Source organism: Corvus cornix, chromosome 17 (genome assembly GCF_000738735.6).
Source record: "Corvus cornix cornix isolate S_Up_H32 chromosome 17, ASM73873v5, whole genome shotgun sequence".
In the NCBI taxonomy this organism is placed as follows: Eukaryota; Metazoa; Chordata; class Aves; order Passeriformes; family Corvidae; genus Corvus; species Corvus cornix.
The window spans coordinates 6373097-6400598 of record NC_046346.1 but is presented as its reverse complement, the minus strand read 5'-3'; the positions used below and the strand labels follow the sequence as shown (position 1 = coordinate 6400598).

Genomic DNA, 27502 nt, shown 5'->3' with positions numbered 1-27502 from the left:
TCCAGAAAAATCTGCTGATTAAAACTAATAGATGTTTGATGCACTGTTGATGTGTTGTTTTTAATTAAAATGCAGTAGATTGCAATGTTTTGGGCAAAGACATTGCTTCTGTTAGAAATTAGCATAATTCAGTATTTCTGTTGATTGTTTGTTTGTTTGCCAAAGGAAGAGGAACTACTCACCAAAATATGGACCTCAGCCCAAGGGGTTACACAATTAAATAGTTGCAGAATCTGAAATCTCAGGCATATTTAATGGCCTGATTACAAGAAGAAGAAAGGAATACCATGTTTCCTCGCTCTCCAGGCCATTATCTGAAAGTGCAGCAGGCAGATGCAAAATTCAAAGGCGTGCTGGTAAGCAGCTCAGTATGTTTGGCTGGTAAGCAGCTCAGTATGTTTGACTTTTAAAGAGCTTTTCACAAGACCCAACATTAATCCAAATGTTGTCACAGTGTTTAAAATAAGCGCAAACAAAAAGCAGCTTGTTATTATTTGCTCCTGACTGCTACTGCTATTCCTGTAAGAGGGCAGGGACAGGCAGGAAAAAGCATGTGCTATGGAGAGCAAAATCTGATATTTAGCCTGAAAACACATCTTTTGGGGATGCACCATATGAGCAGGGCTTTGTAGGACCAGGCATTTAAGCTACATCATCTTCACCCTCCCTCGCTTCCTCTTGGAGTTCAGAGAGCTCTGTTTGACTACCTCCTGTCTCTGATCCAGCCTTTTTCTCAATGGCACCCTCCTCTTTCTCCCTGCTTCCACCCAGACTCCCACTTCATTTCTTTCAAGGAGGTTTATTTCCCCAATGACCCTGCTAGAGCTCAATTCAGCATTTTGGGGCACAGTCCCTTGATTTTACTCATTAGCTTAGAAATAACAGGAAAGGAAGCTTTTTTTTTTTTTTTTTAAAGAAAAAAAATACTTTTGGAAAGTTTGGTTTGAATGCCTCTTGAGCAGACCTTTTCTCAACATGTTACACATGGCACAGAGCCAAGTCTTGCATGTGCAAGAATTAAATCACTCAGCAAATATAAAGCTTTGCCTGTGGTCATTGCTTCCACAGAATAAAGCCCCCTTACAACACTCCTTTTTATAGCTCCAGCCCAGAAAAGTCTGTCTGACACTTTTTAAAGCAAAGGTCAATGATATAAATGCATTGAAACCACAAAAAAAAAAATCCTGTTAACAGACCAATTGTGCCCATAAAAATCCAGAAATTTGAAAGAAAAGACCCACAGTTTAATACTTGCACAGTGAGAACGAAACTGGATTTTGAGTGTCAGCCAGGAATTTCTTTTTGGGGGGAAGGAGGGGAACAAGGGGGATGGGAAGAGGGAAGTGTTTTGATGCAGTAACATCAATTACTGAACTCCATTTCAGATGATGATTAACCCCTCTGAAGCCAGCCAATGTTTAGCTCTCACGAAGAATTGACACAAATATGTGTTGGGATAAAACCAGGCTTCCAGTAACCAAAGTCTCCTGCCAGAATTGGTTTCTACCAGATATTTATGAATATACTCACTCTGGAGACCATGTAGGTGGTGTGTATCACCATCACATCATCCATCAACTTTACAGATGTTTCCTACTGATTAAAACCATGACCAGCACACAAGGCACTGGCAGAAGGAGCAGGCTGTGACTGCTGGTCAGGGCACAGCCCCATCCAAGGCTTGGTTCCAGCACGGAATGATCTGACCCTACGGGGATGAGGCCCACACACCAAGTTTGGGACCTGGTAGGAGCTCGTTCACCTGATCACCCTCATCCCTCAGGTTCTGTGTTCTGCCTCAGGAGCAGCTCGATGCCTGCATGGAGACAGCCTGAGGCTGGACTAGGACATAGCCACCCTGGGCAGCAGCATTCCCACAGACATGGGGCAGGGCGGTGTAAATAAAAGCAAAATATTGGGGCAGGGGACAGCCTCCACCCCAAAATATGCTGGCAAAAGCCAGTCTGGCTTCATTTCCAGTCCCCACAGCTCCCTTCCACTCCTCTCAAGGGGAAAGAGCCACAGGATCCCGTCACTTGCCAAGTGATTTGTGCCACTGGTGGCAACCAGATGTTCCCTGAGGTGGGATTTTACACAGGACTGCAGCTTTACAGGTACAGAAGTCAAGGTGACACATCAGAGACACCTCAGGCCTCCCCTGGATACTGGTAAAGAGGAGGACTGCAGACAGTTTTCACCCCACTTGGAAGTGTCTCAAGAGCAGGGCACAGAGCATCCTGCGGATGATTTTCAGCCAGGTCTGGTGGCTCAGGAAGGACGTGATGAGGGGATGGACTTGGGGGCTTGGGCAATGCCCTCACCTTGCACTGCTCAGCACAGACTGCACAGGAACTCAAGGCCTCATCACAAGGGGGGAAAAAAGCATTAAAGTATCTGTGATCTGAGACAGACCACAATGTGCAGTCACATCTGCAAGGGGTCTCCACTCCTCCTCCACAGAAACATCTTGATTTGAACAGGGACATGACAAGATGAATGGGAGGATGAAGGACCATGGCCCTAGGGGCTGTTGGGAGACAAGCTGTGCAGAGTTAATGGTCTAACAGGAAACTCTTCAGCAATCTCCAATCATTTCTTTTCTTTTTTTTTTTTCCCCCAAGGAGGAGGAAGGGAGAAATTAATTTTGAATATATTCCCAGACACCAGAAAAGCCTGGATGCCCCAGTCAGAGCTCAGTGTGTTGGTCTGGCACGGCCCGGGTTTTTGGAAGCAGGGGAGGGCCACCGAAATAGCTTCTGTGAGAAGCTGCTGGAAGCTTCCACTATGTCCGACAGAGCCAATCTCTGTTGGCTCTGAAGATGGACACGCTGCTGGCCCAGTTAGAGAGGTTGGTAACCCTCTGTGATGCCACATTTAAGAAGGAACTCAAACAGCACACGTGCAGTTTTTTCCAGGGGCAGTGAGCCGCCGCCACCCCGGGGCGTTCTGGCCGGCCCATGGCCATGTGCTGCTGTGGCCACCACCATCTCGGTGTGGCCTGCAGCGAGCTCTGCCTGCCTGGCTGCCCCTAGCCAGGCCACACCGTGGGCAGAAGGGCAGGGGTGGCAGGGGTGGCTTCTCTTTCCCAGTGCCCCACGTGAGGAGAGGCTTTAAATAAGCTGGCACCACGGCAGCTGCCACTGCCCACATGGTGGCAGCGGGGCCAGCAGCAAAAACACGGTGAGCGATTCCCCCATGCGGAACCCAGACGAGATCAACCTCGGTGCTGCGGGATGCTGCAAGAATCTTTGAATTAGTGAAAACTGGTTTGCAATGGTACCTATGGGCAGCAGTTTTTCTTTAGATAGAGAAGAGGAGGAGGTAAAGACATGTAAGAGAACAACATGGCGGCACCAAGGTCAGTGGAAAAACGGGGAGGAGGTGCTCCAGCCATCAGGGCCAAAATTCTTCTCAAGCTGTGGTGAGGACCACGGTGAAACAAACTGTCCCCCTGTAATCCATGAAGTCCATGGGGGATGCAGAGATCCATTCACAGCCCGTGGGAAAAGTGCTCATGCTGGAGCAGGTGGATGCCAGAGAAAGCTGTAATCCAGTGGGAAACCCAAATAGAGAGAAAGAGGGCCCTTGCTTCCAAACTAGAGCAGCCTATCCTTAAAAGACTGCACCCCGTGGATGAGTGACCCATGCCACAACAGTTTTGGGAAGACTGTTTGTCCATGGGAGGGACTCACGTTGCAACAATATTGACAGGACTGCTGCTCGTGAGATTGGAGCCACACTAGAGAAGTTCACAGAGAACTGTCTCACATAGGAGGGACCCCATGGCACAGCAGAGGAAAGACTCCTCTCCCTGAACGAACAGGAGAAAGATCTCAGGTGATGAACTTACCAAAACCCCCATGCCCTGTCTCCCTGCGCTGTCGTGGGAAAGAGGGAGAGGCTGGGGGGGAAAAGAGGTGTTTTAAAGGCTTGTTTTACTTCTCATTATCCTCCTCTGACTCTTAATAATAAATTTACCTTATACCTTTAAATTTGAACCGGTTTTGCCCTTAGCCTTTCCTCCCAGTCCTTATCTCAACTCATGAGCCCTTCATTATTTTTTTTTCCCACTGTAGTAGAAGGTGAGCAAACAGCTTTTGTGGATGCCTGGTGTTTGGCCAGTGTCAAAGCATGACACCCAGGGACTGCTTGGCCATGTCAGACCCAGCCAAAGCAGCACAGCACCAAGCTCTTGTGCCTTTATTTTCAGAACATATGAGATTGGTAAGATTTTGGGGTAGAGTCAGAGAGGAGGGAGCTTACATGGGTCTCAAACCAGGGCATGCCCTGCAGATGAGCCATGCAAAACCTACAACAAGAGTTTTGCCAAATACACTTACTGTCTTCACCTTGAAGCACAGAGCACACACCTCCACCCTGCACAGCTCAGCATCTCCCCAGCCCCGCCCCAGGAGAGCTGGGGAGGGGCACACTGCCCTGAGAAAGAGGAAAGTGAGTGCTACACCAGCTCGTCCCTGGGCATCTCCAGGTGACATCTCCAGCTTCAACTGTGCCCTGTCCCTTTTCCCTTGGAAACCCCCAATGACAGCAGTGCCCATCACTCATCCCTGGAGGTGTCCCTGGAACAGGCACAATTAACAGTAGTGACAGCACTCTGTATGAATTAGGGAAATCACGTTGAACTACGAACATCTGTAAAACAAACCCCATGAAAAGGCTTTGTCACACTTTGATGGGATAAAACAAAAGGATTCTGCACAAGATTAGGAGGATTCAGAAGAGATGTCTCTAAAAATGGTGCGTTCCTCCAGCAAGCCAGGCTCCTTTAGTGCTGATTTCCTGTGATATTTGACAGCAGACAGGGGATTAATCTTTCTTACGCTTTCCTGGGCAATGTGGAAAAGTTAACATTTGAAATCTAAATGCTGCAAGACACTTTGGTGGGAAAACCAATGCTGTTAACACACAGAATCACAGAATCATTCAGGTGGAAAAGGCCTCCAAGATCATCGAGTCCAACTTTTGACTGATCATCACCAGAGCACTGAGTGCCATGTCCGATTTGTTGAACACCTCCCGGGATGGGGACTCTACCACCTCCCTGGGCAGTCCCTTCAAATGCTTCACAACCCTTTCCATGAAAAAATTCTTCTGATGTCCAACCTAACCTCCCCTGCTGCAGCTTGAGGCCATGTCCTCTCATCCTGAGGATACCAAGAACCCTCACAGCCCACATGCTGACTTTTCTGTGGGTCAATTATTGGAATATCAGCATGTGGGGAAGGGGAGAGCAGGAAAAAGCCCCACACTGGGTTTCTCCTCCCTGCTCCCTCAGCTCAACCCAAAGCCACTGGCGGCCGAGGTGGCTCTGTGGGAGAGTCAGGGGGGCCAGGGCCAAGCCCTGCACCGGGCGCCTGCTCTGAGTCCCTTTGTGGAGGGCACAAGAAGCGGAGCTTTATGGGGGCCAACACTGGGCCATTGTGTGCCACATTCCTCGCTCCGTGCTGGGGGACGGCAGCTGTTTGTAGGGCAGCTCTCGACGGAGCAGGGACACTTCAAAGCTCTGAAAGGCCACTCTGTAAATGTCAGAGGGCCACCTTGTCTGGCCATCGCCACCTCCGCAGCCCCAGCTCCCCCGTGAGGGAAAGCCAGGAATCTCCAGCCAGGACTGTGGAAAGTGAGGAATCTCCAGCCTGTGCAGTCTCCTCCAGGGAAGGAAGGAAGCAAAGGAAAGTCTACATTGACCCCGGGGAGGGAGGTTGGATGGGGTCCTCTACAGTTCCATGAGCAAAAGCCTCCACTCACTGCAAAATCAGCTGGCGGGTCCTGGTTTCCCAGAGTAACCGCTGGGAATCATGGCAGTGCAGGGATGGGACAGGGAACCTCAATGCAGAGAAGGACATATCAATGGGGATGGCAGGGAGATGGGGCTGGTCCCCACTGAACACATCAGTTTTGCCCAAAGTGGTCCCTCCATCCCCCAGACCTCTGTTGGTGCCTCTGCTCAGACAGCAAAAGGAGACTAAGGGTACAAGCAGTGCCTGAAGTACACACTGGGCACCACCCCCAACCAGAATTTAGCCACAAAAGCTTAAACAGTTGAGCCAGTATTTCTTTTTGAGGGCAGTCAGTGTTTGCCAGAGCAGCAAAGTTTGCAATAGACAACACAGGAATGGCAAAGCCTGCTGGAAGATCCACAAAATAACAGGATTTCTGAGAAGCCATAATTACCATAGGAGAGATGATAACAATCCACCTTTCCCTGCTGCTGTGTCCAGTCACTCATTCATTTCCCAGTCCTGTCTGCAACTGAATAAAAATGGGTTCAGGTACCTTTACCTTCTTGGGGGGGGAGAGAGGAGGAGAACTGATCAGATGTAAAGGATGTGAGAGGCTGGAATAGGGGAGAGATTTAGATAATTAAAGCATGCAGAAAAATAGCCTTTAACACGGTATTCTTCTGCTTTTCTGAGGTCCATATGTAATAATTTCCACTACAAAACAAGATCTGTTCTCTGCAGAGTGATGCTGACAAGGCATTACTGGGAGATAATGAGCCACTGGTTGTGCTCATCCGATCTATAAAAGGGAGAGCAGTCTTTTTAAAGGGAAAAGGGGGGTTTGTCTGGTTATGGGGGTTTTTTAAAGCACAAGTCCTTGAGGATTTCAGCTCCCAAGATCACATCTCCAAAGGGGAGCAGTGCCTGATGTGGTTTACTGGACTGCTAAAATACAGCAGAATGGAGAGACACATCCCACGCAAAGAAGAGACATTTCAGAAGTGTGATGACACTCTGCAGACAGACAATGAAGATTTTATCTATGCAAAACAAGAACTCCATCACTTCCCCCAAATAACCTCCAGGGTCTGGGATGGCCAGCAGCCCTGCAGGCTGGTGAAGCTCCACAAAAACCTTGAATTTCAATGGACCTGCATTTCCTGACCACTAAAACAACCCCACCGAATTCTGCCTCACATGAGATATGTCCAGACTGCCACACCAGGCTGCCTCCCCCAGTCTCTTTGCATCTTTCCACATCCCACCAGCTCCCCAATCCCAGTGTGTGGCTCTCCCTGCCCAGCTTCCCAAGCTCCCTCAGAACCTCCAGCACTTATTCAAAGGCCTCAACAAAGCACTTTGTCCAGTGCTGCTGACCTTACCCTCACCAGCCAGGCTCTTGCAAATCCCCACGAGCTGGGGTCACAAGATCAGCCTCTCCACATAGAATCCCACCACAAAGGCAGCACACAGGGATGGCCACTGCCCCTCCCTGCTCAGCCTCGCAGCATCCCTGCTCCAGGGGACAGCCATGTACAGATGCTCCCAGGGACGCTCTGCCTTCATTCTTTTTAATATGAACACAAAGCCTGAGGTCCCCTTGAGGGGGGAAAAGCATGTCTGAATTAACACTTGGGCATTTATATGTGTGTGTTAGTATTTTTTTTCACTGGAAATGAGTGACGGGAGCGCTCTCTCACAAGACTTATGCCAAGCCTGCAGCACAAGCCATGCAGGAGTTAGGATCACAGGGCTGTCTCTGTAGCCAGCAGTAAGGAAAGGCTGCTGGATCAGCAAAGGAGCAGAGCACTACACCCTTGGGCATAGGGTTTCAGCCCACAGCAACCAAAGAAGACCAGACATCACCTCCAAGCTGTCTGCTGGAGCTTCTGCTTCCCACTGCCCTTCTACTTGTGGGGAAACTGAGGCAAGGGCAGAGGCAGCAACTTAAATTGATCCACAGACCCCAGTTGAACAGGCACTAGGGACAATGGCAGCATATATGTATGTTTAGTTTAGAGCTTTTTAAGGGAACTGGAAAAACGTAACCCAGTTTAGATGGTTAACCTGGGTTTAGGTAAACCATATGGCAAAGCCATGTCAGGGAAGGCTTAGGCTGGATACCAGGAAAAGGTCCCTCCCCCAGAGGGTGTTGAGCACTGGAAAAGGCTCCCCAGGGAATGGTCACAGCCCTAAGGCTGCCAGAGCTCCAGAAGCATTTGGACAATGCTCTCAGGCACAGGGTGGGATTGTTGGGGTGTCTGTGCAGGGCCAGGAGCTGGACTGGAGGATCCCTGTAGGTCCCTTCCAGCTCAGAATACTCTGTGATCCTTAAAACACCCCACAGCAGCCACAGCTCTCCTCTTGTTCACTGGCACAGGTACTGGTGCATTACTTTTCTTCCCTAGAACCAGGACAAGTTTAAAAACACAAAACCTCCTAGGGAAACAGGGAATTGAGGGCTGAACCCTTCTGCCTGGCAGCAGCATCTCATAGCAGCATCTCTGCTTCACAGCTCCACTCCCCCATTCACATCCCAAACCCACAGGAGCACCCACACAGGGACAGCTGCTCGTGGGCTAAACATGCTGCCTCCATGGCTGCAGGAAAGGAAAAGCCACAGACACCCAAGTGCTGGGCTAGGAAAAGTTGGGATAAACACCTCACAGGAGGTAAATCAAGGTCAACCCTCCTGCAGATGAGCTGGGTCACACTGGGCTGCCCAGGGCCAGCGTTTGCAGTCCCACGTGGGGATGGGCAGTGCTGCCAGCAAGGTAAAAATAAACCAAAAACTGCCGAGTCATCTGCTGTCTCCTGCTCCCCAGGAGGGGGATGCTGCCTCATCCAGGCTGGCTTCATCCTGCCTGCAGTCCTGGTCCTTCAAATCACTCAGCCAGAGGACAGGTTTACATGGAGAATTAGCTCAGTGTGTGTTGGAAGAGCTGTGCCTGCACAGCTCCTCACACCAGGGCATGAGGGCTGCAGACCTAAAAGCTTCCTCAAACCAAGCCTCTTTCTTTCCCCTCACCCTCTTCATCCCAGGGCTGCTGTTCTGGCTCACCCTGCCATGACTCAGCTGGGGACATGGGTGGCACTTTGGGCAAAGCTGCACAGGGTGCAGAGGACCAGAAACACTGTGAAGAGCCCCAGTGCTCCCACTGCTGCCCTGGCTATTGGCACTGGAGACCACCAACCCCAGCCCACTCCTGCTGCCTCTGCCTTGGCTCCCTGCCCAGCCTTAAGGGAGCAAGAGATGAGAGTTCAGGCACAGGACTCTGCTCACATGAAGGAAAAAAGGAAAAATAATTGTACAGGGGTGCAAGGCTAGGAGATGTGGGCTGGCCAGCCTGGGCATGGTGACCTTCTCCAGCAGCACTGATCACCTTCAGTCCTCCACCAGGCTGGGAGGTTCTGGTTTCCTCAGAGGACACACAGCACAGCCTTCAACTCAAGGGGCCCAAAAGATGATGAGAGATGCAGCTGGTGGGGGCAGCTCTTGGCTGAGGCTACATCAGCATGGGCTGAGGCTGCTACCAGGCACCCTCCCCACTCTGTCACTGTCCCAGAGCTCTGCAGCAGGAACACAGCCCTTCCAGCTCAGCCCGTGCACCCACATGAGTCACCGTCCTCATTCTCCACTACTCTGACCTTGACCACGGCCCTTGAAACTTCAGCTTCTTTCTCCACCCTTCCTCTATGGACTGTGAACACTTCCAGGCCACAGCTATCTTTAGCAAGCATCTGCACAGCATCCAACCCAAAGAAATGTGGTTTTTTCTGAGGTTTCTAGGCGTTAACCGCAGCAGGGACAATTTACTCCCCCTCTCCAAGATGTGTCAGCCCTCTCTGAGCAGCTCAAGATTCCATCCAGCCCCACAGCAAGCTCCAGCTTGAGCCACACACAGCTTTTCATCTAACAAAAAAACCACCCAAACCAGGGCACAGAAATCCTCTACCATCCCACAGGGGGATCTGTGTGGATCTTCCTAGATAATCAAATTTAAACCACCACCAAAACAGACCTTTGATTAGCAGCCATGGAGCCCATTCATAGCGACAGCATGTCAGGTCAATGTTCACTCCCAAAATCAACTCTGTGCCTTGGGAAAGGGAATTTTTTAATTTTTATTTGATGGTCTGCATTTGAGGTCTAGTTAATAAGCAGGGGACTTGGGTTGCCATCTGGCCAGCCCGAGAGTGTGCCGAGAAATAATACTAATAATCATCCTATGATTAAAAGGCACTTTTACAAAAGCCTGTGTGAGCTGACTGAAACCTAAGAGGCATCTTTGTGTGCCCTGAGGGCTCAGCCTTCGGGTACTTTGCCCCTCCAATCAGCCACCCTTAAAAAGGGTCAGAGTCCAAAATCTCTGCTGCTGTTTCACCCGGAGCCCCATTGGAACAGCTTTCCTCTGAAGCCCTACACAGGAATTCACTTGTGCAAGTCAAGCTGGGCTGGTGCTTTATTAAATAAATAAATAGTACAGCTTACAGGATTTTCCATGTCAACAAAACAGTAGCTGGTTGCTGGTATTGGGCAATGCCTGCGTGCCTCATCCCGAGCAGAGACTGCCCGAGGGACATGCACTGCTCCTCCAGGGACTCCTCAGCAGCCACCCAGGGCTTCCAGCAAGACAGCCAAAAATCCCATTCCAGGATTCACACACACATTTCCCTGCAATGCACAAGAGGCTCTCCCACCCATCAGGACAGATCCCACTGCAGGGATGCACCCCATCCCTGGTGCCTGCCCCTACCCATCCCAACTGCAGACAGGCAGGAGCTGTGCCCAGCCCTGGTGCCCACTCTAACACAACAGAAACAAGGGGAGCATCTGCCCTTGCTGGGATTTGTGTCCCACTCCATTTTCCAATACACATCACTGCCCATCTTGCAGCCATTCTGATGCCTCCAGCCCTACAACACAGACAACTGACCTATTTTCCTCGTTTTGAACACCCAGGGGTCATCTCCATCTGCAGCAAACCCCTCTGAGCCAGGAAGAGAAACAGAGCGATCTCTGTTAGCAACATCCCCCCTCCCCAAATCTCCCTCCACATCTTGCCCTGTGCTGTCTCTTCTAAATGTCTGAGAATGAGCATCTCCCACATCCCTCAAGGCTGTGAAATGGTGCTGAGGAGAGGCTGGGGAGGTCCCTGCTGTTTCTGGCTCCACCTCCACCTTATTCTCCTTCACAACTCAGAGTATCCCACCTGAAGCTCCCAAGGGCATTCCTTGGCTCGCCCCATGCAGTGAGACATGGGGAGACACCACACATGTCCATACTTCACCCACTGCCCAGTGACTCAGAGCTGGGGCAAGAATGCTCCCTTCCAGTTAACCCAGTTGCTCCAGCAACTGCTTTCCCTCTTCTCCCAGCTCTTAAAGATAAGATTTGCCCCATCTGCCTTTCTGCCCAATTTGCCGTTATAGTAGATCTGACCAAAATCACACTTTCCATTCTGTGGCAAACCCTGGTGATTCCAGCCACATCTTCCCATACCTAAAGCAACCACTGAAGAAAAAAAAAAAAAAAAAAAAGTGGAAAAACTTCACACTTTCCACCCCCAAGAATCACTCTTTTAGTAAGAAGGTCACTCTCCTCAATTGGAGCGTTACTTTTAAGTTCCCAATTGTCAGAGCTTATGCAAGCAGAAAAATGCAGCATTGAAACAGAAAGGAAGGACATCAACAGAGGGTTTGGGCATTTGGGAAAAGATAATATATAAAGTAATTACAGGCAGCATGTCCCTGCAGAGCATTTTGACTCTGACTCAGCTCCTGCCCTGGCAGGGAACTGCAGGTGGCTGAGCCCAGACCAAACCCTAGAAGACAATAAGGCAGCAGGAGCCTGGGAAGGCTGGAAGCTGCTGCAGGGTGGTTGCTGAGGTCTCCTCCAAGGAGAGACTTTGAAACTTGCTGTCCCCATGAGCACAAGCTGGAGACCCAATGGGTCAGGCTGCTGCTCAGTCTGATCTTGCATGAATAGAGATCCCCTCAACTCAGCCACAGATCTCTAATGGCTGACGGATCACCGCTTGGAAAATAACTGCATGCCAGCTTTTACAAGGCAAGATGGGGTGGGTGAGGTGAAATGAAGAGGAACACATTCATTATACAAGAGCTCCAAGCATCAGCTCTGGTGACTGTAAACACCAGGCAAGGCAGGAGCCGACTCTGCTGTTGGGCTGCCGCTTCCACCCCAATGCTCAGCAAGGGCAGAGCACAAAGCTTTGCCTGCCTCTGGCAGAAAACCTATCCCTTTGGAAAATAAACCTCTGCAAAGCCCCCATGCTCCACCCCAGCCTCCACTTCCCTCCCAGCTCAGGCGCGAAGGCAGCCCTGCCCGACAGGTACTAACAGATGCACAAGGCATTAGGAGAGGTTCTGCTTCCATGCGACTCTGAAACACAAGTCAACTCCCTTGGGGGCTGCCAGGGCTTTTGCCACAGCCACGATATTTTTATAATTGAGCTCTTGAAAGATGAAGAATAATCTTCATGAATTGTTATACGATCAGCTTCCTTCCTGCTTATTTTTTTTCTTTTAAACACCAGCACAGATGACAAGACCCACTCTTGCCCCAAACCCAAAACACACCAAATTCCGACACCTTGCGCACAGACCCCCGGGGATGCCTGGCATTACTCACTGGTCACACTGGTCACTGGTGGCTCCGGTGGGACTGCAGCCGCAGGGCTGGCACCGCTGGCTGCCCTGCTCGGGGAAGAAGCCGCGGGCACAGCTGTGGCACTGCGGCCCCGTGTAGCCTGCCAGGCAGTGGCACTGCCCCGTCGTGCGGTTGCATTCGATGCTGCCCACGGAGCTGCAGTTGCACAGGTCTCCTGCAAGGGAAAGAGAAACAGAGCCATGGAATCACAGAACTGCAGAATGGTTTGCGCTGGAAGGGGCCTTAAAGCCCATCTCATTCCAACCTCCCTGCTGTGGGATGAGACACCTTCCAGGTTGCTCCAAGCCCCGTCTAACCTGGCCTGACACTTCCAGGGATGTGGCAACCACAGGTTCTCTGAGCAACCCGTGCCAGGGCCTCACCACTCCCGTTGCATACCCCCATCATCACTGTAAGGATGATTTTTGCTTTGAAATGTTGAGATGATAGGAAGAAAACCACATTGGGAGCACCCTGGGGTTTGAAACACAGCAGTTCATGCTTGAAGTCTCTCCAAAGAAGAGCTACAAGGTTACAGGTATAACTACCTAAAATACATCTATACATAGCTGTATACAATGTCTTTATGTATATACACACACCTATCCACCCTCATGGTTGTCTGACTCCAGGAGCTGACAAGCACTAACTGTGTAATATCAGGATTAAATCAGCAACAGGTTACAAAATCATTAATTCTAAGAGCCTCCATTCCACACCACTGGAACACCCCTGATTTACCACAGAACACACACTGACGCAACAAACTGGCAGCAGCATCTCCCACTCCTGGAAAAGGGATACAGAATCCCCTGAAAATCTGCCCCCAAGGGGGCACCAAGCACATGAAAATGACTTTAAAAGCTGTGGTAGAGCTGAAGGCAGGACAAAGACCTCCACCACCTAAAACACACCACCTTCAGCCCTGTGGTGAGAGCAGATGGCTCTGGGGACCCAAACATGGTCTTTGGGGACACTCCATATTTCCAGGGGTGCCGGAAAGCATGCACTGAACAGCTGCTTTTTTAAGAGAGAAGCAAATCTTTTGATCAAGTGATGAATTCCCAGTCCCCCTGCACGTTATTTCTCATAATACTTTAAAGCCCCAAATGCACTGAAGAGAACAGCCTCTCCCTGGCAATTTGTTTCTGCCAAGAGCTTTATCTCTGTTCTTTCATTGCAAAATATTTAGTGCCTTAATAATTTAAAGTCTTTTTCTGCCAAGACTGAATTATAAACAAGGATTATTTGCAGAAATAGTGCATAAAGCATTGGGGGCTTTACACAACTGCTGGTGTTTGTTATTGCCTGAGAAGAGCCAGTGTTCAGGGCACTTCAGGGAGAGGGGAGAGGCCAGGTCCCCATCCCAAGAAAACTTAACTTAAAGCTCTTTTCCTTGTCATCCATGTTCTTCTAACACACAAAGAAATGTGAGTTATTTAGCTTTATTACTCCATCCTAGGATCCCCACAGAAGCCGTGTTGTCCCTGTACATACACCTGTGAAATTGCACCTAAATTTTCTTCAATCCAAACTATCAAATAGGACAAACACCTCAAGATCTGCAATTATCCACTTCAGCAGCCACTTCACATAACGAACTAAATTCCCAGCTCAATTATCCAAGCAGAACCATATCAATTTGGGCACTTGGGCTTCTCCCTGCCACCAGAACAGAAGCCACAAAAACTTGTTGAGCAAAAGCACTTCGGAGTTTGTCAAACACACATCAAAACAAATTTCCCTCACGTGTGGTGCCATTACACCTGCCAGACTTGATTAAGGAAAGAAAACAAGCATCGTGTCTGTTCTAACAGCATGGGAGGCACTGACAGGGCAGGCCCCACACAGGGGGATGAGCTACTCCATGTGGAAACCACCCTTGTGCTCCAGAAGCATCAAAGCCAGAGCCACCACCAGCTGCATGAGACCATCCTGACACTCCCTATGGATGACTGGATGAGGAGGGCAGGAGTGGGGTAGTGCTTGAGGATGGTCCCCATTGGCATGATCGAGCTCTGCCCCATCACTTATGCTCCAGCAGGATGGCAGCACTTTGAACAGGAATCTGACTTTGTAGCACTCACTGCTCTCCATCTGATGCTCCAGCCCATCAAAATTGCCCCAACTCAGGTTGGGCTCCACCTCAGCTGCCAAATTCAACAGCAACACAGACACCACTGCAATGCCAGTTCCCCAGGAAAGAGAGAAATGCTGCAATAATCCAAAATAACACTGGCAAAAGCAGTTTTTGCTTAGGAGGCTGGTGGAACCTGGTTCTGCTGGTGATGGGGGCAGGAGCTGAGACTGTCTGCTGTGAAATCACCCCGAGTGCATGATAATGCAACAGGACAGATCCAGAAGTTGTCTCCCAAAAGGGCTGATTCCTTGAAGACCCTACCTCCCCCAACCACCCCAGAGATCTTTGGGGAGGGATGGTGGTCCCAGGCAGGGGAACAGCATCACACATGGTACCTGCCCACCCCGAATGCACCCAGCCCAGCTCACACATGGATGCAGCCCCAAGATGCCCCGGAGCTGTGTAGGTTGGGCAGTGGAGGAGATTCAGACAGCAGCACTGAAGTCTGGACTCCATCATCTGGCACAGTGTCGAGGTTAGGGCTGACACAAGGATGTACCAGACTATGAAAATCCCAGGCCTAATTTAAAGGACACTTTGTTGTCCCCACGGCAGCTGGGTTACAGAAGGCGTGAATGGTCCTCAGCCAGAACGGGAACGTGATAATGAACATCTGCCCTGGACTCCAGGAACACAGCAAAGAGGATGAGCACTACAGAAGAAAATTAGGGAACATCGTCCTGGCTTCTGGCCAGAGCCTGGGTTTTTGGAGACTTTATTCAGTTTTCTCAAGCCAATGTTTTGCTTTTGAAGATAACCTTCCAAAACACCTCACTGACAGCTTTTGTGAGGGCAAAGGAATGAACAGGGTGGATGAACCCCAGGGCTGTCCCACTCCAGACTGCACAGTCATGGTTGGAGGATTGTGTTGAGGTTGGGATAACACCATCGGCAAAGGAGCTAAGGGCAAAGACCTCTCAGGGATGAGGCAGTGATCCAAGCTCTGACTCTTCCCAGTTTGCTATCCTGACTCACCCTTGCTCTGCCTCAGTTTTCCCATCTCAGGGTGTTCCCCTGCCCCCCAGCGCCTCCAAGCCCTGCTCATCTCTGCCTGTTCCCCATTGCTAAACCATCGAGGTCCCCCTTCCTTCCCCACAAAGCACTACACAACAGCTCAAAGCACAGAAAAAAACCCACCTCTGCTTGTGGAGGGACTGACAGGCTTTAATTAATTAACAGCCTAATGACGTTTTGAGGTCCAAGAATAGAAGCACCATAAATATGTGTGTCACTGCCACGTTACCCCTCAAACAAAATAACCAAACACCTCTCCATTCAGGAATAATATTTCACCTTCACTGGTTGTTGCTTAGAGGAAGGTGGAGTGGAAGGAAAGGTTCCTAGTTTGGGAAGCAAGGGGCACACTGCTGTATGGAGACAGATTTAATACCCAATTTCAGTTAGCCCCAGCCTCAAACTGAGTAATTTCTAGTATGCAAAAGCCATAGGTTACCAATAAACTGGAGAAGAGATGTTTTATATTGCATTGGATCCACACCATGGCTGTAAATAGCACTGACACAACCAAGAACCTCCAGGTCTGAGGGTGCCCTGTGACCCCTCAGTGTGGCCAGCTGAGGCTCAGTGCCAGTTCCCCAGCCCACCCCTGATAAAGATCTCAGCCTCCAAATCCCATCCCAGTGCAAACCCCAACTCTGCAAATCCCAGCAACATTCCAGCCTGCGCCAGATCCATCAAGAGCCCGCACCCCTTCATCTCCCATCCCCTCCTAGTACTTAAACAAGGCTTGTTCTGATGTAAAAACCCTTCCTCAAATTATTTTTTTCACATCCTTTCAGCTTTGCAGTGTTTTAAGTCTTCACACATATTATAAGTGTGATTCCTCCTCCTTTCCAAGCCACTTAATGAATGAATAATTTAAAAAACAGGTGAAATATTTACAAGGGCTAAAGAAGCCAATACTGTGAAAGGCACGAAGGTCTCTGTGAAACCACATTAGCTGGGGACATCCTGAACCAGTGCAATTCCTGAATGAACTCACCTACTCCCTGGGAGCCAGTGTGGAAAACCCAAGATGTAAGCTTTTGGTTATAAGAACATGCAGCTGTAAGAGCAAGCTGTGAAGGCCCACAGATGCTATTTACTGTCCTGCTGCAAAAGCATCCTCAAGGAGATGGACATTTTCTGTTCTCTAGACTAGATGAAGGGGAAAAAAACCAACACATTTCTAACCTGGAGGTACTGTTGGGTTTTTGGGAGCCAGAGATGCAGCCCCAGTGTGGCACCTGCAGCTCTGAAGCCAACACAGCCCAGTAAGAACCTCACCTCCCAAATACTCCCTAGATATCCCACTGGATTTAAACCACTGCACACAACACCATCCCACACCTGGAAAGGCTTTGGTTTTGTATTAATTTAGCAGTTTTCCCCCTTCCCCAGACTTCATTCCCAAATTCAAGCCCTACTTTCTCTCCCATTTCCCCTTCTCAATCCCTCTCCAGGCACCATTCTTGACAAGACAGGAATAAAGGGATCAGGCAGCAGGTTTAAAAATCTATCCAAGGTCATTTCCTTTCCCCTTGTAATTAAATTGTGGAACTCATTGTCAGGGGATGTTCTGGCTGCCAGAAATACCTATGGCTTCAAAGCAGGACTGGAAAAGCTCACAGAGGACAGGTCCACTGGTGGCTGTTAAACACAGGGATCTGGAGGAAGCATCCTGATAGGAAAGGCCCTGAAACTCTGTCCAGAAAAGTCAGGATTATGCCCTGCCCTCTTGGCAACTTCTTCTGGCCTTTCTTGGGTGGGTGAAGCTTTGCTCTGAGCCAGCCTGGCAGTTCTATTTTCTCCTTGTTTCCACTGCTCAGGGATGGTGGCAGCTCCAGTCCTTCCCCCAAACACACAAATCCCCCTTAAAGAGTTAGACACTGCTCTTTCCACCGGGAATTTTTCCTTATTACAGCCAAAGGCACAGCTGTGCTACACCATTGCTCTGTCTTTCCCCCTTGCCTCTCAACAGGCTCTTTCCCTTACCCCCGAGAAGACATTTCATCCCCTCAGTACAACCCACTGATGTGCCAAATCTCCCCTAGCAAAGAGACGAGGGTCAGGACAGCGCTGTTCCAGCATGGGATAATGGGAGTATGCATGAGCCAGCTATTAAAAAGGAAGGTCCCATCCTACCCAGCCCTTGTCAAACAATTTCCTGAGCTCCAGCCCATCCCTTCCACGTCTCTGATGCACCATCTCAGTGTGGTCCAGACTAGCTCCGGGACTGGAATTTGGGTTCAGCTCCATCACTCCTCACTTGGGTGCAACTCTACTGATGCTCTGAGTGCAGGAGTTGTTATCCCAGTGCAGGGATGCTTTGGCCTCCGACCTTCCCCCACGGCTGCAGCAGCTCTGAGAGGACACAGCCTGGCTGAGCTCTCTCCCAGGGAGCTGAAGAACATCTGCCATGGGCTAAGAACTTCAGCAAGAACAGGCCAGAGAGGAGCTGATGCACTCTATCTTCCCAAAGAGAGGAGTTCTGCCAAGTCTCAGGACTCATTCCCATCCAGACAGCACTCAACACAAAATAAGAGTCAACTCTTGTGTCACGAAGGTGCATTAAAGTGCTCAGACCTGTAATTTACTCTCACTTGAGGCTACAGTGCAAAGCCAAAGTGGTAGGAAGAGTATCTCTGCCTACCCCAAAAAAATTTTATATACATATAGGAGCATCTTCTGTTATTTTGCATTCACTTTATTAGTCAGTGCACCACATTCTGAGCACTTACAGCCTCCATCAAGCTCCAGGCTCTGCAAACTCAGGTGCTGATGGTGAAGAGAACATCATTCACATTAATGCTGTTAAGAGTGTCACAGAGTCACTTGTGCTGTTCCATAAAAGGCTTTTATGGGTCAACAAGGGGGAAAAGACAAGAATTTCTCAATGCATATACATCACTTGTAATATCATTAGAAGATTAAACACATCCGTTGAGGAAAATTGTATCAGATTAAATCTCTCACTTATCACTTGGAAAGAAGTACAAAGCCCAGGTCACAACTGTTGGGGTCACCAGCAGCTGCACAAGCACTTTTCATCAGCCTGATGAGACAGGTTTGGGGTTTCAGCCAAACTCCAGCTCAGCCTCAACTGTCACCCCGTGCCTTTCCAAAGGGATGGAGCATCACTGCCCACCCCAGCTCACAGCCCTCCTGCCTCACCAGCCGTGAGCAAACCAGGACCCTCAAACCCTCCCCAAAGGCAAAGGCTGCTCACTCCCCAGGATCAGTTATTTCTATTCCTTCCCTGCACCTGTAATGGAACCTGCAGGCATCTGGTTTCTGAGGAGTTCCTGAAAGCTCCTTCACACAGAGCAATTTTTTGTTTTTTCCTCCTTTTTGATGCTAAACAAGTCAGCAACCTGTGCACAAAGCTTTGAACCCACCCATTCCCCAGCAAACCTGCTTTAAAAGTCAGACTCACAAGTGTAAAGCTGTCTTGGGAGACTAAAGGATAAAGCCCTGTAAACATCAGGGGGGAAAAAAAAGAAAAATATGGATTCTCATTAACTCTGTATTCCTCCTGCATTGGGAGATCCCCAGCTCACAGCTCTGCAGGAACACACCACCTGAGGAGCTCCCATGGATGGGACAAGGAGAGGTCAGGAGAAGAGGAGGGGTCCTGGAGTCATTAAGATCCAGGTTCTAAGGCAGAAAAGTTGTGCAGGAGGAATTGCACAGCTGCAGCTGAGGAATTGTTCATTCCTATATAACAATAAATTTCCATAGGCAGACAAACCCTCCGGGTCTCTTACAAAGCAGACTGCACAAAGAGGAATGTGGCCCTAAACTGTTTATGATACAAGTAGCTACAGTAACTTCAAATAGACCAAATAAATGCTTGAGGATTAAAACCTCCACAGTTAAAAAAAAAAGAATCCAAGACTTTTACTTAATTTAGAAATAGTTTCATTGGCATTTTACTTTAGTTGGTTAGGTTTTCCCACTAATATTTCCACAAACGTCTGCAACCATATAAATATTCCCTGTTTCTGTTTGAAAATCTCTGTATTTTTTACCACCCTGTGTGTGACGCAGCCAGCCCAACTCCGGGTTTAGAGATAAACAGGGTGAAAACTAACTTTGGTAAACACCTCCCCACCAGCACACAGAACCCTGGCAGCTCATACCCTCCTGACAGATGTACTTGCGTGGCACCTCTCAGGAAACTGAATTGTTTTGTCAGCAAAATGCTTTCAGTGGAAGATCAAGACAGCTCACACGGGATGAGGCTGGGAATTTATGAGCAGATTCCAATTTTAGTCTCTATCAACCATGCCCTAGCAGAGAAGGGGATTATGAAGAGCTCCATGAATAATATGAACTATAATCATCTGTTGAAGGCTCTGCGTGCTCCAATTCCTGAAAAAAGTAATTAAACTCACAAACTTTGCTCGGTGCTTTGGGGAGTTGCAACTAATGAATGAATACGTTAATTTATGGGAGATTTAAGGCTCTTCAGAGAACACCCTGAGCAGGAACTGTCCTTCCAACTGTTTGTGTTTGGGCTGTAAAGTTGTGCTGCGTGAATAACCAGCAAGAAAACAGAGATGAGCTGGGGGATGAGCTTGGGTAACACCCCTTGATCACATCCTACCCTTCCCAGTGGGGCTCCCTGTAACTCCTCTGGGCAAGACCTTGGGGACAACAGGGTCAAACCTTTTGTTTGAGTAACAGCCGGGTTTGCTGCTCACACTCATGGCTGAGAAGCAAAACTTTCTCTTCCTGCTGCTCCCAGCAGATCCCAGGCAAGAGCAGGTGCAGCAGCACAGCCCACACTCCCAGGGATGCAGCAGAGCAGGGACTTTGTCCTGCCTGCAAGGAACTGATCTGCCCAGCGACAGGAGCTGCCTCCTGTCTGCACATTTGTCTGACACAATTAAGTTACTTCAAACCAAAATCCATCGCTGCAAGGCATGTGGCCTTCCAGAGCCTTCTCCCTTCTGGACCCTGCCTGCAGATAAAACAGATCCTCTTCTCCCAAGTCACTGCAATTAACTCCTCATGCTCCCAGTGTCGACTTCAGCTTTGGCAGGAATGGATGTGACCTCCAACCTCCTCCTTCCAGAGCCAGCTTCGTGCTGAACACCCACTGAATACCCAACCTGAGAGCTCCGTCGGTGCAGCTGAGCAGGATTTGTCATCCCCAGCCATGGCTCACTCTGCCTGGGAGAACAAAAGGGAACAGCCAAGTCCAGGCTGCTGGAAAGCCATTTTTTGCTTAGTACAGAAATAACAGAGTAGGTGATAACACACCTGCTTCAGTGCCATCAGTTGCTGAAAGCAGCTGAAGGGAGGGGCACTGGTGAGAACTGTGCCAACCTCCCTCCCTCCATGCAGGTACATCATGTACAAGCTGCAGGGCTTGGATCTCTTGGGAGGTTTCCCAGGGAGGTGGCAAACACACATGGCTGATCTCACTGCAAAATGCAGTAGTTTTTTTGTTGCAAAGACATAACCCAATTTCTTTGCGCCAGGTGTAGCCACAGTGTAACCAGGTTCTTCACTGGTGTATGAAGGGAGCTGCAGCTTTGCCTCACTGACCCTGGGCAGAGCTACCAAAGCTCAGTCTAACCTGGGATGGACATGGTAGGAAGTCATCCTTCCTTTCTCCCTCACTTACAGCACTCTTACACCAGGAGGGAAGACAGGACAAAAGCGAGGAGATGCCAACAGCAATGGTGCAGTCAATCCATAATTCAATATAAAAATACTTGGAAGTGCATTCTCCCCCAGCAGAGGCAGAGGAGTGCTCTGCATCTCCTGGAAGCAGCAGCTGCTCCTCGGATGGCTGCCACAGCCCCCCAGCCTGCTCTGGGGCACACATAACCTCTGGGGATGGTCTTCACCTTTAGGGACAGCAAAAGCATCAGGCCCAGGTTTCTCTCCAAGCATGCAGGAGTGATTTTTAAGCTGCTCTAATCATTCCCCAGGCCGAGAGGTGCATTCGAAGGGAGACTCTGGACACACACAAGAGGTAGAAGATGGACCAAGGCGGGGGTCACACTGCTGTAAGATGCAATGCTCTCCACACAGGGAAGGGGCCCATCATTCATAGCTTGGCACACAGGCAGCAAGAGGCATTTTTACAACTTTTTTTACCTTTTTTTAATGAGAAAGAAAAGACGACTTGCATTGGAGGGTTTCAGGCTATTTTATGTTTATGCCTGTGGTGAAAATCTGGAATGAAAACTTTGATCAGTAACTCCAGCAGGTGCCCAGGGCAGTTCCTTTCAAGATTCAGCTCCTCCAGCTGAGCAGCAAAGGGACAGACCCGTTAACAAAGGCGCCTTTTATCCACAGTGTTAATAAACACTAACTGAAAGTGTTAATAAAAAGAGGCTTTCCAGAGCCTGAGCTAAGACCCCAGTTTGTCTCAGCTCTTTGCATTTTCAAGCTTAGAGATGAAGCAAAGCCCCAACGAATCCCAGGATTCATTCCCAATACACATTCCTAATTCTTCTCCTACTCTAAACAAACATATTTAAATGCAGCCTTTTATTAATCACAAACAGCAAAGTATCTTTGTTCCTCTCTCACTCACTTTAAAGGCCATGCAGAGGAAGGCAGAGGGACTTGAAGAGAAGAAAACCCTTTGACAGCCTGCAGCCAGCAAGTCCTGCTCCTCTCATTGCTCCCGAGCTTGGTTCCAAGTTTAATAAAGGTGTTTTGTCTCCTTGCTTAATAAGTGGAATTACCATAGCAGAAAGCCCAGCGGGGGAAAGGGATAGCACGGAGCATGAGTAATCACAACCGGTTTCGGGCAGGTTTTGCCATTTGGGTCCTGTTTCAAGGTTATGATGACATAGTGCTATGGGCTGGTTTGGAGTTACCGTAACTCCTGCCAGACAAGGAGTTGTAAGTTACAATGTGGTGCAAGCAGGGAGAGCTGCTGGGACAGAGCAAGGAAAATGTCATCCGAGCTGGGAATAGAAGTTTCCTGTTCCTTACGTTTTATTCCCTTATTTTATAATGCAGCCTTGTGCTTGCCCTGCTATACTTTGCACAGGACACGGTGATGCCTTTACCTCCAGCTCACAGTGACTTAAATTCCCGCTTTCGGAACTTGTTTCACATCTTTGCTCTCACCCAGCACCTGCCAAACTGGGTCACAGATACTGCACCCAGACGAAGTTTGCTGGCAAATCCACGGAGAAGAAGCCAAGCTTTCAAAGAGGGAACTGATACGGGCCAGGACGCGTCATGGAAAAAGACACCTGGATGGAGAAAGCCATCATTTATCACTGGAAACAGGGGACTGCAGCAGATCCAGTATCATCTGCTGAGGACCTGCTGAGGGGAAGCAGCCAGCATTGTGCAGCTCAGCTGTACTCCAAAACTTCCTCCAGCAACTGCAGCTATGCCATGAATTTAAAGAGCATAAATCCCCCCCTGCACAGAGAGCAGGGGCAGAGCCCACCCGCAGGGCTCTGAGGGCAGCTGCCAGCCCCTGCCTCCCCCTCACCTCTGCTTTGAGCCCCCAAGCCCTGCAGCAGATGAATGACTCCAATCAGGGCTGCACATCAGCTTTTCATTCCTCTCTCCTTAGTCCCTGTGGACGGACAGTGCAGCTCCATCCAGTCCCAGCTCCTGCCTCAGCCCTGAGGTACTACCTGTATTTATTTCCAGCAATAGCACTCCTACCAAAGGGAAATGTTTCCATTAAACAGCCCCAGTTCAGCAACTACAAACAAACAGTGACTTAAAGCCTAAGCCAATTCTCTGAAACTTCCACAATAAATACCAAGCCATCCAGTGAAGTACAACAGGCAACAACCCTGCCCCGCAGAACACCCAAACCCCTGTAAACAGGCAAAACCTTTAAAAGCATGACAGGAAGGATGGAGACAGCCAGGCATGAGGGTTTCAGGCTCCATGTGCAGCACTCCCCATCTCACCCACAGCTCAGGCACTAAGCTGAGACCAAGCCTGAGCAAAGATGCTGAAACCAAAGTAGTGATTTGCAGAGTCAGAGCTGAGCCCTCCGGCATCACCAGGGGGGAATTAGCCTCGTCAACAGCAGCACACTCAATCCGGGGCTGGCAAAACCAAGCCTGATCCCAAGCCAAAGAAATGCTCAAAACCACAGAGCTTCCTCTGAAGCCAATAGGTCAGCTAGGAGAGGTTTGTTGACATTTCTATCTTGGCCATTTCCTCATTTTTGAGGGCTTCATAATGACTGTTTTGGCATTGCAGGAGGAGGAGCAGTGCCTCCTCTTCCACCAGCTCTGCTGCCAGAAAGAAACACTGTGAAAGGAGGATCTGAGTCCCACCTGCAAAGAGGCATCCAAAATCCTACTGAACCCAGGGAGCTGCAGGTACCTGACACGACCCTGAGACTCTACTTTGACAGGGCCAATATTGCACCCACTGTTCAATATATCACCTGGAATTACAGATATACAGGTGGGAGAGATGTCAGCTCTAAGGCAAAGTCAGTATAGCTCCTGTACATCCTGACAGTGGACACAGAGGATGCTCTCAGAGGGCTCACAAAGCGATGGGTGATGGTGCAGAGAGAGGAGAGCATCAACCCTTCAGTCCATAAACTTGAACTTGCCATCTGCATACCCCCTGGAAAGCTTCTAAGGGGTTTGTAAACCAAAAATCAGGGGTAGTCACTGCTCCAGGCATCCCCTGACACCAAACTGAGGTGCTGGGGGGAAGGCTCTCTCCTGTCATTGCATCCATCCCAAACAGAGCTCACTGCCTTCCACAGGGAAGTCAGTACCACCCTTGTAACTGACTGTCCCTTCAGAGACTGGTCCATGTCTTGTTTATCTTTCATTTTAAATGGATTAGACATGTACAAAAGCCTCCCTTAAAAAGGAACAACCAAGATGTGAAAAGGATGGGAAGATCCAACTGTCAGGCATCAGCACTAATCCACGTCAAAGGGCACGCTGTCAACAACTCACTGTAAACTTTCAGGAGGAAAGAACCGCTCAGAATAAAATAGTTAAGACCAAATAAATATTTGTCATTCATTATCTGGAGTCAAACTTGGATTTCTCAACAACACAGCCAAGCAAAAGCAAGCACATTAATAAGAGAACATCTTTTCCAGGGAGCTACCCGCCAGGCGTGCAGCCTGCCCTTGAAGGGAGGAAGGCTGGAGGCAGGTGAAGGCTCTGTTTGCCTTTCTCCGATAACAGGTATTTCGTTTTCTACGTCACTCCGCTTTATCGTAGCCTGAAACCTGGCTGAGCACCCGGTTCCACCTCCCCATCTGCTCCCTGTGCCAGCTGGCCCTGCGGCCCAGGGGATGCTGAGCCAGCCACGGCGATGCCACAGAGCACAACAGCTCCCCAGACCCAAACTGGGGGACCCCCAGCCCTGTTCAGGAACTGGAGGGCATTGCTCAAAAACCCCACAGGGCAGATCTTAACACGACATGGATGATCACAGGGAGGGGAGTGCTGGGAGCACTCATGTCCAAGTCATGCAGGGAGCTGGAAAACAAGGCAAATTCCACTCCCAAATCCTTCCTCAAGTATTGGGACTGGGAAAAAAAAAACCACTGGCCTTGGCAGGGAAGGGCAGAGCACAAGCTGGGGAGGCTCCAGCAAAGACACTGCCTGTGTTGGCAGCAAGTGAGCAAACACCCAGCCCAGGCAGAAGCCGACAGGTCAGTATGCTCCATTTCAGCTCCAGTAACCTTCCAGCTTGGACAAACAACTGGAGCAGATCCTCCTCAGGATGTCTTGAGGTCCTAATTGCATCCCAGCCCAGCTCCCCACAGACCAGGCTGCAGTTTGGGGTGGGAAGGGGTGCATGGAAACACCTCCTCCTGCCCCACAGGCACTACCAGCCGGGGCACTGCACAAGCTCTGTGTCCTTTCTCATCCAGGAACACTCCAAACCCATGGCACGGTGAAGGCGTGGGTGCCTCTGGCCCCATTAGTCACACATCTGCCATCGAGACGTGTCTTGGGGTTTGTAGGAGCCTTATCCCAAAATCCTGCCTGCTCCCTCAGAGCCCAACATGGTGCATCCATCCTGGTTTTTCCCCCCAAATAACTGCTCAAGTGAGTGTGTCTAGTTTGGAACAGAGAAAGAACACCCTAAAACCCAGGCTATAATGTTTGCTTTGTGATAAAAGGCAAGAGCTTTAGCTAGCAAATAAAATGTATGTAATATATACATATACCTATACAGTTTTTCTTTAAATAGAGGGAAGGAAAATGGAATCATTGAAGTTTTCATAGCCCAAGGAGCTTTGAAAAATTTGGAGAGAAGGAACAGAACATCAAGTTTAAACTGTTTTCAGTGGAAAAGCCCATTAAATGAAAAGGGATCTTTTGCAGAAAGATATATATTTTGCTGATTTTGACAAAAAGGCCTGTTCAGAGGAGGGGGAAAAAAGCTTTCATTTGAAGGTATTGAGCATTGCTTTTGCACCTTTATAGCGCTGCTCATGAAAGCATCCTCACAAACCTGTTATTGCTGGAACACAGCATGCCTATGGAGAAGGTGGATCTGACCACGTGCAGGGTGCAGGCAGGGGTTTGGAGACAACCCTTGCCTGTGCCATGAAAATGAGAAGTTATTACAAAAGGCAGGAGAAAAAAATATATATTAAAAAAAATAATCAACTTCCTTCCCTTCCATTTGGCCCCTGGGAAGGGGAAATGCTGATCCTCCAGCTCACAGATGGTTTTCCTGGAATAACCTCCTGGTTTCCACCCTGTCAGCCACACCTAGCACTGGGGAGAGATTTTGGAGGACAGATGAAGGACATCAGCCTCCCTCCTCCACATCAGCACCAGCAGCACTGCACATGCCATGGGATGCACCACGGCACACAGTGGTATTTCCTGGGATGAAACATCAACTTTGCCCACAGATCCCTCCCCAGCAATGGCCACATCTCACATTGCAGGAGAGGAAGCTGTGGGTCGAGCACACACATCCCTGGCAATTAAAGTCATCTTCTCAGCATCAACCAGTCCCAGCCATCCTGTGACAGGCCACAGAGATATGAATTACATCCTTGCCAATTTAGACTGCTTTTCTTCTCATTCAGGTGTTGTTGGACACGAGTCCCATTCAGTGACAATCACAGCATCACTCAGCAACTGCACAGGAGGAAGGATTGAGCATCACCTAAAAGGTTGCTGTCCCACCTTGTATCTTCTCAAAACTTTGCACAACTGCACACACAGGGATGAATTTAGAGTAATGTCACCAGTGAAGCTCTCAATAGCAGTGAAGTGTAAGTGCTCCACGTGGCAGGCAGAGCCCTGCTGGGGAAAATGACCTGTGAAAGCTGAAAAGGCAGCCCACAATGAGACCACTGGGAGAAAAAAAAAAGGCAACAAAACAAACAGTCCATTTCAATCTCCTTTTCATAAAGAGACAAAATGAACCCAGGAACACATCAGAGAACAATCATTTAGCACAGATCAAACGGGAGAACTAGCATATTAAAAATACATGCAGCATTAATCAGCTACACAGAGTTATGTGCCATCATTTCCATAAATAATACAGGATCAAAGCAGCCCAAGCAGCACTATCAGTTAATATAGTCAGCCAGTCAGTCAAAATAGAGTAAAGCTGCCTGAAAATCGTGGCTGTATAGTTTGCCAGGAATAAAGCAGATTCATCTGAGAAGTGGCACTACCAGTTAAACGGGTAAAGGTTACCAGCAGCCTCGTCATTAAGAGGGAGGTGATGCCACAAAGGAGGGGGGAAAAAAAAAAGGAATGAAAGGTTAATGCAGCCTAACAAATTATTTTTAAAAAAACCCAAACAACTTGGGGAATATCAATATATCTTGTCTAGTGGTGACCCCAAGAAGGGCCAAGCTGTGGGGGACAGGGGGGAAAGACTGACCCTTCTGGGAACATCCCCAGTGGCTGGAGCACGGGTGAGCCATGGGGTGCAGCTCACCCAGAGCCCCTTCCCCAGGGTTGGGGCAGTGCCAAGGGGCTCCTC

At 49.3% G+C, this 27502-nt stretch overlaps 1 protein-coding gene across 1 annotated transcript in view; it reads right to left on the bottom strand.

The window, feature by feature from the left end:
• MEGF9 (multiple EGF like domains 9) overlaps positions 1–27502 on the bottom strand; it is a 50234-nt gene that overhangs the window by 14620 nt on the left and 8112 nt on the right. The window contains exon 2 of the mRNA XM_039561687.1: positions 12394–12586. Within this exon, the coding sequence (XP_039417621.1) occupies positions 12394–12586 (193 nt within the window). The remainder of the gene's footprint in view (positions 1–12393; positions 12587–27502) is intronic.